General features: G+C 41.8%; 1 protein-coding gene across 1 annotated transcript in view; it reads left to right on the forward strand.

Annotated features, from left to right (window-relative positions):
• Positions 1-9,550, forward strand: part of TMEM26 (transmembrane protein 26) — a 14,211-nt gene extending 4,661 nt beyond the window's left edge. Inside the window, exons 3-6 of the mRNA XM_009637009.2 lie at positions 4,806-4,919; positions 5,435-5,655; positions 6,707-6,783; positions 9,135-9,550. Of these exons, the coding sequence (XP_009635304.1) occupies positions 4,806-4,919; positions 5,435-5,655; positions 6,707-6,783; positions 9,135-9,550 (828 nt within the window). The remainder of the gene's footprint in view (positions 1-4,805; positions 4,920-5,434; positions 5,656-6,706; positions 6,784-9,134) is intronic.
• The last annotated feature ends 2,477 nt before the right edge of the window (positions 9,551-12,027 follow it).

Genomic DNA, 12,027 nt, shown 5'->3' on the forward strand with positions numbered 1-12,027 from the left:
TTATTGTCTTCTTGTTTTGCCAAATCTCCTTAAACAGTCACAGACAGGTAATGTGGATATTGAGAACATTTGTCATAGTTAAATCCGGTCCAAGAAACAGGCTAATTCTGTAGTCAAAGGCAGCAGTTTATTTCCCAAAATGATGTTAGAACATGGCATACTTTGTTCTTATTGATATACTGCTACTGTGAATTAAAGAGGGAGTATATCAAGTTAACAGCTTAGTTTATACCTGGAGAGATAGGATAGAGTGTTCTGGAAACACACAATCTAATAGATTCAAAACCAATACCTCCAGAAGGGGAGCAGCCCTCCTAACAATTAATCTCAAATGCAGCATCCAGACTAATACCACTTCTCATACTAAAGCATTGCTGGGATTTTCCATATTAAAATACTAACAGAATGGGTAATTATGCGGTTACTAGATCCACACATTTAATATATCCGCCATGAAAATAGTTTGTGGTCTTTAAGGCAGTAGAACTTTGATCTTATGTTGAATCTCTAACAGGAAACATCAGCTGCTTGTGTCGGTGCTGTTATTTAAGGCATGTGCTAATATTCAGTCTCTCCTCCTGAAGACAGAGGCAATTCTGCCTTGCCGAGTACTGCGGAACTGGACATGAGTAATACCAGTCATATATCAACAGTGAAGTACCGACTGCATAGAAAGTACTACTTTGCAGTAAAGTATTTGGGGATGAAATACATGTTTGGGAGAGACTATAAAGTAAATTGAACTGTATCGAGTGAAAAAAATTGCTGTCTGCAAAATAGAGTGGCAAGAAAATTAAAACCATTTAATCCGTTAAAACCCCCAAACATTCTCTCTTCATAATATATAAGATCTCAGAGGAACAAACACCTCTGTTACCTTTTCAAGTGCCTGGTGCATCACTGCCACAGAAAGCGATACCTGACTGCCTTTTGCAGGGTTTACCCGACTATCAGTGCTGGTAATGCAGGCTTCCCAGTCAGTAATACGATAGATACTTATTAAACCTTTTAATTATTTTTAACCATCTTAACTTGAGCATTTTAAGGAATTAGTCAATATTACTGCCCATTCCCTCAGCCTTATTCTAAGGTGGGATTCTCTTACCAGCTAAGATTCTAGTGTATCACTCTTCTAAAAGTGATCTTACATCTTTGGCTATTTCTTCCCTCCCATGCCCATTATATTCCTCAATTTGGAAAACAGCTTAAGCAATCTTTTCTCCCCGTTTTATGTTTCAGCTTTCCTGTATAAGCAAAATGAAGCAGCCATGGTTGCTTTGAATTTCTGACATCACAGATGTTGCTATAGGGACAGCAACACTGTTTCCAGCAAGAAAGGCTGGAATTGCAGCGAGCAAGCAGGGTACCTGCTGCCTGGCAGAGAGCCTGCTCCAGGGAAGGGCTTAGCCTCTCCCACACCGTACTCAGGCTGCCAGCCTCCACACACGCCAGCAGGACTGAGGGTACTCTACCCTGGTATCCAAGTGTCAATTTTACCCATTGCAGAAAGTTTTAGCTAAGCTCATTTTTTTATCTGGGAATAATAGATTGGGAATAACATGCAAGTAGAAATTTGCTGAATTAGTTCAGTGTTTCTCGAGTTCCCCATGCACTGGCAGTGAGCTCTCTGCAGGCCACACACTAGAACAACACCGTGGCATGCAGCACAGTTTCCGTTTTGATTGGATGTTTTATAAGTCAGAGGATATTAAGCTTCATCTCAGAAGAAACAAAGGAAGTAAACAAAGCTAGAATTTATACAAAATGAGTACAGTTTCTTCCGGCTTTATTTTTGCCCATTAAAAAAATAAGCATTTTTGTTTAGCTGTGCATGCAGTCTCAATACCTAGCAGTAACTGGGCTCTAGCAGTGAAGAGGTAAACCATGTTTATCAGCTGCCTGTGAAACTTAGTATTCACTTTTTCCTTGCCACATTCCCATTAAGTCACTGCACATATGTAATTGGCTAGGCAAATATGCCTGGCACCAACAGTCCTATTTACATGCGTATACATGATGAAAAGAAAGGCTCTTCTCCAAACTTTCAAGTGAATCAACACCACAATCACCACTTAATAAATATCCAGAGAGAAACAAACCAAAACAAGATATGAACACACTTAAATTAAAAATCAGGAGTCTACTTAAATGACTGGCTTTGCAGAGGCAGTTTTCCATGTCCTGCCTGCAGTTGAGAAGAGAGATGGACCCAGCCCTGAGGAACGCCATTTGGTCAGAGTTTGTGGAGCCTTGCACTGAAATAGTGACACCCCCCCCTATTCAGCTGGGAGTAGTTGCAACAATTATATGTAAGGAACCTACAAAAGACACTGATAAAGTGAATTAATTTTCTAAAAGAAGTATTCTCTGCACCTTTGTGCAAGGAAAAAAAAAAAAAGAGCCCCCTTGCAAGGCCTGCGGAAGCCATGGCACACTTGCTTTCCTCCACCTCCCTCCAGCTGTGCGAGTTGCTGACTCCCGCAGTTCCTCTGCCCTGTGTGCAGGTTAAGCGGACCAGCTGCTCTGGATCCATGCCAGCTATCCGCTCTGTGTCATTGGCATGGGGAGAGCCACGGCATCTGCCGAGAGGCACCTATACACCTTCCTACCTCCCATTTCACTCCTGTCCTTCAGCCGACCGATTGACTTCCTGGGATTTCTCTCATGTTTGGGAAGGGATTTCCACTGTCCTTACACGTACAGCAAATGCAGCGGGCTGCCCTACCTGGGTCCTGCCTCAAATTCAGCAGATTCCTCTCACAGCACCAGGGCTTTAAAAACCAAACAAAAAATTCTCAGGCTCTGATGTGAAGTTTAATGCAAGTTCATGGCCCACTTCCTCTTACCCCTGCTAGGCCAGGCAAGGGGGCAGCAGAACTGGGCTCAAATACAGATTTAATGACAAACCAAAGGCCATCACGGTGAAATAGACTTCCTCCTCCAGCACAACTTAGCAATCCCTTTGCCCTATCCTGGCCACTTGTTACAAGGTAGATGCTCCCTAATATTCTGGGGTGACTACCCCAACTATGCAATATTTTTAGGTCATGGTCTCCTCAGCTGACTGTCTCACACTGCCTTTGGGGGTTTCTCGGGAAGGCTGACTTCGACCATGGTGGCCGGTCTCCATAGGCTTTAGACTATTTCTACAATCAGCAGATAAAAAGGCTTCTCCAGAACACCAGTTAAATTTCATTTCTGAAACATCCTCTGAAAAAGCTGTTCTGTCTCTCTCCCCTTTGGTTGAAGGGAGACCAGCCCCGCAAGGCTGTAGCTGGCAGGGTACCAGCCCCTCCGTCTCACTGTCACCATGCCCAGCACTTTAGACTTTCCCCCTCCAAATGCAAATGTCACGTTCCCCACATCTACATGTCAGACTTTCAACACTCTCATACCTACTGTCCAAACAAGGCAAGTGTTCAGTTTAAGAGCCTTTACCACCATTTATAAAAGCAGCAAGCACTGACTTCCTCCCTCTCATCCCCCTCCCACCTTGATTTTTCAGACCACATGAAGTTGCTCCATTTATCTACAACAAGGTCAGGCAAGAGGCAGCATTTACCCAGATACTGAGCAACATAATCAGAGACCTAGTAAAGTATCAAAGTGGAATCTGAAATTTGCTAGAACGTGGCATTTGCTGGAAACCGTTGCCCTTATATTAGCAGGCATTATGCTGAACAGAGCTACTCAGTATGCGCTAGAACACATTCCGATTGTTGCAGAAAATCACTCCCCGTGAAAGAAAATGGTGGGGGGCCCAGTGGAGAAATGCAAATCATCTGGTATTCTCTGGCACAAGTAGGACAGGATAAAAGTCTATAACAGCATGGTTTGATTTTCTAATTATCTCCTGTTTATTACAATGAAGGGAGATGTTAAGGGACCGTGATGAAGATTGACTTTAGGCCCATACCCCAGCTGCTCTGGGGCCAGCCTTGGGGGTGAAGGTGGAAGGGCAGCGCAGTGCTGCAGACCTCAGGCAGGACGCAGTCCCACCGCTGGTTTACTGCGGTTGAAGTAACAGGATGTTTTAACCAACATTTGATTTCCCAGAACACCAGGTACTTGGAGAAAGTAAAAATATCTGGTTTTCTACTCTGCAGGGTAGGCAACAACACAGGCCCATTTTTCTTAATTATTCCTGAATTTCACCTTATGTGATGAATTACCTCGCAGAATAAGGCACAGCTGGGGGGGGGAGCAAGGGGGTGACAAGAATATAACCCAAACATCCTGCACCAACTATTCATTTCAACCTTGAGGGAAGTCATACAGAAGAACGAAACAATGGCATTTTTAGCAAACTTTTTTCTGGACAGCAGAGCTGAGAAGTAGATGTTTTGAGAAAAAGTTTGAATATAGAGACTGACCATGAACATAAGCCAGCAGACTGACCATGACCAATTTTTACCCTATTTTACTGTTGTAGCTAGAGAGAGACCATGTAGGAAACCCAGTAGCCTGTTCAGGAGAGCCGCAGGCAGATCGTGTTCAGAGTACGATGTTAACAGCACAAAGGTGTCACCCGCTCCCTCAGCCTTTGAACTTACATCTTCTACAGTACAACCCTACACTTTCTCAGGGACCTACCAACACGTCACTCCTCTCCTCGTGAGAGGAATTCCTCCCTTCTGAACGATAGGGGAATTTCATTCAGAGTGAGCATGTACCTTTGTAAACGTCGACTGACTTTCACAAGAGAACCCTCTGCAGTTCAGCAAAACAGGACTCTCTCAGCCAGAGCGCGCATCTGCTCCCTGTGCGGGATGTTTATGTGTGCGCGATGTTTTTGTTCACAACAGTACTGTGGTAATGAGCCCGGAGCAGTTCAGGTGAATGTCAGCAACCAAGACTTCAATCAATCCAGAGAGAGCAGTCACGGAAGCGAGGGAACAGATCACCACATCATTCAGACGGTGGGACACCTTTTCCTATTCCTAGTAGAGATCTTATGATATTAGAGCAATTAGAGAGGACTATTGGGTTTATTTGGCCAAGCTCCTCATGCAATGATTAAAACTAAAAAAAGAAAAATAGTTTCAGAAAACCATATTGCGAAAGTGGCCTACAAGTGTACTGCATATTAAATATTGTTGGTAGGGGAAGTCTGTGTGAAGAGGAGACTCTCCTACCATTCTCTTCCAAATCTCAGTAACTGAATTTAGAATGTGTCTGGGTGATAGTTCTGCAAAGGATAATGCTCAGCTGAAAAATGACAACAGGAGGAATAGTACACAGAGAAAAACCTGCTATTCATTGCCCAAAGTTTGTATCATGTGCCTTTTTCAAGTTATGCCTGCCACATAGAAATGATTTGCGCTAATACAAGGTGAAGGAGAACAAAGGCAGGCTCAAGGATGAATACAGTCTCTGCAGGTACCTGTAATGTCAGTCTCCTGAAGTCAGTGTGGTGTTGTTTTCTTTTAAACAGGCTAAAGTCTTTGTGAATCAGCTCTCCACAATCTGCGAGACTGTATGGACACTGGCCCTCCACCAGACTTTTCTACTGCTACTAGTAGTTGGGAGATGGCTTCTCCCCATTGGAGTTGAAATTACCCGGGATCAGTTGTCTCAGCTGCTCCTCATGTTTGTGGGAACAGCAGCAGATATACTTGAATTTGCTAGTGAAACCTTGGACATCGACGATGTTCGGTAAAGACTATTTGCTGACATAAATAATTTGCGTTGTGCAAGATATTTGTTTTGTTTGAAGATTTGTTTGCGCAGTCTGTGGCGTTCAGACTAGCGGAACTGTATTTCCCACAGATAACAGACGGCTACGTTCACAGGCTTTGTTTTCCTACTCTCGCCTTTCCCTCTGTAAAAGGCCTAACAGTCCGATGAGCTTTGTTAGGGATTAGTCAGCTGTTGCCAGTAGAGAAGCGGGTTGCATCCATCACAATAAAAGGGTACAAAGAGCCAAACAAGGAGCATAGCTGCCATGCAGCGTCAGTTCTTGCAGCTACAGGAGCTGTAACACTGGATACACAATAAGCCTCTTTCGGGTTAATGAATTGGTTTAGACTAGCAAGGAAGCAACTGGAGTTTGCGTTAGTGATTCATTATCCAAGTTGTTTCTTTGGTTATCTCATGGATACTTTCTTCAGGATAGAATGACAAAGTGTTCAAAGATAAGAAGAAAGGGAACGGCATACTCTGGTGTGAGTTTTCAACATTGTGACGTCTCCCAGAGAGAGTAAGCTCATCTCCCCCTCACAGCACTGAGGGATGAGCTGTGAACATCCATCATAAATAAAAAGAATCACAGAAGAGGTTCATCCTCTGTTACAGACATACTATTTTTTTAAGTATCAAAGAAAAGGTTTTGCAGCAGGAAAATAGGTCCCTCGCATTTGGCAGAGAAGCATCATGCTTGCAAGGAACGTGTAATCACTGCAAGGGTAAAGATAATCTCCTCTTTAAGCCAGAGATTCTATTTCTATGTGCTTATCATTATAACGTCAGCATCGGATATTTAGTGTAATTACACAGCTGGAACATGTGGCCTGAACAGCAAAAATTCCATGCCAAAAGGTGCCTCTTTTCCTCAGTCTTGCATCTCAAGAGCATGCATTAATCAATTGCTGTTTCACTCAACCGCCCTTTAAAAGACATTCCAAATACTAAAGGAAACATTTTTGTTATCACGTAAGGAAACTGCATCTTCACTGTTATCACTTTTTCTTTTTTCTCCCTCCCATAGGAAGAATTATGCTCTCATAAATGCAATTCTTGCTGTATGGACCTGGAGTATGTTACAGTTTCCACTTGATCTTGCAGGTTAGTATTGCGCACAGACAAGAAAAGAGAACAAACGCTTTAAGTTTTTGCCGGCATGTCTTGTGGCTGTGCACACACTACAGGCTATACCAAAGACTTCTGGTGGAGAGCAATTCATATGACAACGATGGTCTTTGAAGAAAACCCATTGTGGTTTCTTTTGAGGAAACACTTGTTTCTGGCTAACCTCTGATCTCCCTGATAAAACTCTCTACTTCCAGAAAAAAATAGAATTGCAATATTGTATTGGAGCATCTGCTCTGGTTGCCTGCTAACTGCCTTAAACTTCACTATGTGAGCTCTCAAGTTGGATCTGGTCATGGGTTATATTACAGCTCCAATCTAAAGCCAGGTTACTAGGCCCTACGGGCAGATAGGCTATCGTTAACCACAGGGGACAGCACAGCCAAGAGCACAGAAGCTGTTACCACAGGAGAAATTACCTATTCACAGGGAACCTAAAGGACCACGTAATGTTGGAACTGTACACCCTTACCTTAAACTAAAAGGCCCAACATTCAGCTGGCTCAGGTTAGTATTTATCCCTAGGCGGAAAGGGCTTCTCTGTGTCCAAAAAGAATAACGAAAGCTGCCTCAATCATCATCTGTATCAACCATTTTGGCCTCTAACCATTACAAGTTTGCAACTCAACTATTCCAGTCCAAAGATATGCTGTCCTCACTAGCATCTAATATAAAATTGATGAATAGGTTGACACACTGATTAAAATCATAAATGAATAAAATAATGAAAAAATTATTCCAGGAATTTTTCATGAGCCTTTTCTTCATAGACAGCACTAGGGTTTGTTTTCAACACTGAAGGTATGAAAATATTTCAGCATTTCAGGTCAGCAACTCACCTCCTGAAAAAACTGATGTCACCGCATTTCAGATTTATCACAGCTAAAATTCCTGTTACTGGTAAAATATATTCTGTTAAAGAGGCACACCACTCAGGTTTAAGAAAAAAAAAAAAACAACCACCAAAAGCAAAACCACAAAAAAAAAAAATACCCCAAACCACCCATAAACATCACCACTACCCAAATAAATTAATGCTATGGTTGCTTAAACAGTTTGAATTTAAGTGAAGTAACTTCTTGTACTGTGTATTTTTTCTCTGGCTATTACATTTACCAGTTAAAAATTAAGTTACTGAATACACGTTGCTCTGAAATTTACTGTAGATACAGTTTATTTTTGGTAGTTCTATACGGTTGCACAGATAGTATTTTTTATTCAAGCATCAGTATGTTTACTCACACAAACATGACATAAAGTAGAAATTCATAGGTACTCATTATTGGACTACAGCGATGCAGTTAGGACTATTAACAGCAACAGCACAAAAACATATTAAAAAATTAGCTGCTGCTGAAGCTCTGCCTAATGGATTCAGCAAATTTCTACATTCTACATCTCATTTTCCACTCAAGTCTCATCTTTTTTTTTTTTTCCCCCCAGCATTAACTCAAACAACAGAATTCTTTTAGTAAGCCAAAATGTTTGGTGGTCATTACCGCATCACAAGTAGCTATGCTTTTTAAACTGATGAAATCCCACTGCCCGAGACAGGTTAGTTAAGCTACCTGCATTTTCATAAGCAGCAGCCATATTCACCACGCACAAACCCTTCTGATGATCCTCCTCTAGACACCATGCCACAAAGAGCATTCTAGCCCACCATGACTCGTATAGCCAAGGGGAACACGCGTGTGCAAGTTCCAACAGTTGCATGGGATCTCATACCCAGAAAGCTAAGAATGAGTAACCGTGGCTCAAGTCTTAAGTTGCAAGCAGTGACCACGGTTTCTTCCTATCCATAATGCTCAATATTGCCCTGCACTGACATGTCTTGTTCATACTGTGATACATGGAAAAGCAATGGCTATCTGGTGAATCTTTTAAAAGCAAGGTCTTAGCCTGAAAGAAATTGAAGTGCTACAGCTCAGGCTGTTCCCATTCAGTACGGTAGGATTTTTTTCTTAAAGATACATATTAGCCTAGCACATTGTTTTAACAGAAAAGCACCTGGGGAAGTTGTTATGGAAAGATTAGGTGATCTACTTCTGCTTCTTGTTTTAAAAGTGTATAAATACTGATAGCTTTGTGGGATAGAAAAGGGGAAGCGGTTTTTGGTCCTGTTCGGCTGACCACATAAGTGTCTGCTTAACGCGAGCTTAGTGTATTTTGCTGAAACAGATCCCAGAAACGGGATGTGCTTTTATGTTGAACTGTTCACAGTTGCATGCGTTTATAATCCAGGGTACCCTGGATTGTAACTGCCCTGTAGGCCAATCGTGGCTCAATTTTAGAGAGTTGTTTTAACATAACTGTTTTATTTCTAGTACAGCATATTGGCTGCAAACCAGCTACATCAACTGGGCGGATCCCCAGCCTGCTGCTGTGCAGGTACAGTGCGGAACTCTGGAACATCGGGGTCAGCCTTTTCATACAGGACGGTCCCTTCTTCATTGTGCGTTCAATCCTGATGGGCCACTTCAGAATATTCAATCAGATGCTGGTGTTTTTTACAGCTAAGAATATCTTAGTTGTGACTCTACAGTTGTATCGTTTGGCAGTGATAACGTTAGACTGCCGTGCTACCATTCTGCAGAAGAGCAGGAAAGGAGAAGTCAGCTGTTGCCCATGCGAGCCTTATGAAGCTAGTACTCATGTTATCGCTGACCACGATACCGAAATGAAAGACTCTGTTGCTTTTCCTCCGGAAGAAGAATCCCAAGCTCTATCAGAAGATCAGTGAGCACAGCCACTGACTTGAGAGAGGTTGCATTTCCCACAGCTTCTTCAGAAGGGCTTAGCCTTTTTCTGTGTTCAAACACACCTTGAGTGAGTACTCATGACATCTCTTCCACCAAGAGATCAATAACTTCTAAATTGCAGGGGAAATTTCTGAAGCAAAGTCATAGAAATGGGACATTTTTGTATCCATTCATACGTTGGGTTTTGACTAGTTCCCTATTATATTATCCACAGGGATTTTGTAGCCATAGTTTGTAGTAGCAAGAAAGGTTTGGCACACTAACAGAGTTGGTTGTTACCTTTGGTGGCACTGTGCTAACATATGTACTCGCATGTATTCAAATAGAAGGACAAGCCTATCCATTATGGGAAGTACAGAAGCATTTAGCTCTGCTACAGACCAACTTCAATGGTCGGGCTATAACTAGAGTGTGAACAATATGTTCACCAGGTACGGGAGCAACGTCAGCAGCAACAACTGTGCAGACATGCAAGTGAAGGGGCACGACAGAATTCTACTGTTACTGTGACACCGAAACATTGCTCATTCAAGAAATTTAAGAACGTTTGTTCAAATGTTACCTCATCCTTGGCTAGATTCAGTAAAAACTGTGCAACACCGTGAAATGGCATAAACAAAACTGTCTCTTAGGACCTGCATGGTCCAAATAACCTAAACCTTAAAAAGAAATAAATAAATGGAAACCAATAAAAAACAGCCCCACAGATCATTAGAAGATAACAGTGTTTGTCACAGGCATTTCCTACAGAGGTGCTTGCCTTTATTTCTACCAGGTAGAACATGCCCATAAAAGAAAAGAACAACCCAAAAATCTTTGTAAAGACTTTTTTCCCCCCCCCGGTTTCACTGTGCTAGCAGTTGAGAAAAGTTTTTAAAATGTCTCCATTTTGTATGGTTTTTAAAGGTGGCCTGACTCAGGCATATCATCTAAAATAAAGAAAAGGGCACTGCTCAGGTTTGACAAGACAATCTAGACAAGAGGATTCAAGCTTGTACTTTGCATTTTATAAAGCACCACAAGGTCCCAGGAAATAACTTGAGAGATTGTCTGGTCTGTTGAGTGTCAAGATCCATTTTTAAGAAAAGGCTAATAATTATTCATTTACTGCTTTCATGCTTGGAGTGAACAACATAGGGACTGATAAATTTCTCCCAAAAACACTCTTTATATCAGTGTAAGACCATTGACTTTCCTGGACTTAGCTTATAGAAGCTGAAAGTAAGAAAGGTGATTTCTGAAAATCTGCCTAAGTAATTACATTCTCACAGAAAATGGCAGGTGCTTTTACAAATTTCTGCCTCCATTCTAAAAAGAGCACGGAAAAGCATATAAAAAAATCTAGCAAATATAAAGTGATCCAACTAAGGTAGCTTCCCTTATTAAAAATTCCCAGTTACACCTTATTTTCTAAAGCCTCTACTATCTAAAGATAGAATCCGGTCTGGGGAATGAATAAAAGCGTTTCTACCACCGTTGCAGCAGCCATACGCTTATTTATCCATAGCCTGATAAGCAATTACACGTTTATTCTTTGAAAGATTAACCTATTTAAAAATTCCAACCCCCAAGCATGTGAACCTGTGTTTACATTTGTGAGCTGTGATTGTTCTATGCAGGATCAGACCTTTCCATTATGAAAGAAGAAAACGCGCAGCCATAAAGAAGGAAGTCTCAAATAATTCCTAACCCTTTCTAACACTTATACTTTAGTAATGATGTGCAACAACTCCTGCTTTTACTATTTTGGGCCTTTTTCCAGCAGAAATAAAAAAAAAAGCCAATTCACCATGGCATTGTGAGGTAGACATACGGAGAGTGGAATGCAACTTCATTTGGGATTTTAATTCAAGTAAAGAAGGAAAAAAGCTAGAGTGCTGCTGCTGACCAGCTGTGCCGTCTAAAACCTTTCACACTAGGGTGAATTTCGAATCACTTGGTAGAACTGCAACACATCTCTTCCTTGTTGATGTAAGCCAGGACTACTCACATTCATTTGGAGTTTACCACTTGCTGATATAGTAATTATCCTGTTAAAAGGATCCTTGCTAATTAATTTGGAGTGTACTGAGCTTGCTAGAACATCATTCTAAATTCATCAGCACAAAAATTGCAGGACGTACTTTTTTAAACTTGCTGTCTATTTAAAGGGCTTAGTTCAGCAACAAACTGCCTATGAGGCTCAGCCTGCAGCAAATGCAAGATCCCCTGGGGTCAGTGATACAGAGAGGAATTACAGCAGGAAACAGCAGTAAAGCTTCTAATCAGATTTACTGTGAGAAGAACTCACTCTGATGCTAGGGTTTTTCCCCCCCCCCATTCACTCACAGACAAAACACACTAGAACCTCCCCCATGCTTAGCCCTTTTCCTGTCCACTATCAGGCGTGATAACAAACAGATTGCTTAAAACCAAAAGAAAACCCAAGGAGGCAAACAAAGCACTTGAATGGTGGGTA

The sequence above is a fragment of the Egretta garzetta genome, unplaced genomic scaffold (genome assembly GCF_000687185.1).
Source record: "Egretta garzetta isolate BGI_Z169 unplaced genomic scaffold, ASM68718v1 scaffold204, whole genome shotgun sequence".
Classification (NCBI taxonomy): Eukaryota; Metazoa; Chordata; class Aves; order Pelecaniformes; family Ardeidae; genus Egretta; species Egretta garzetta.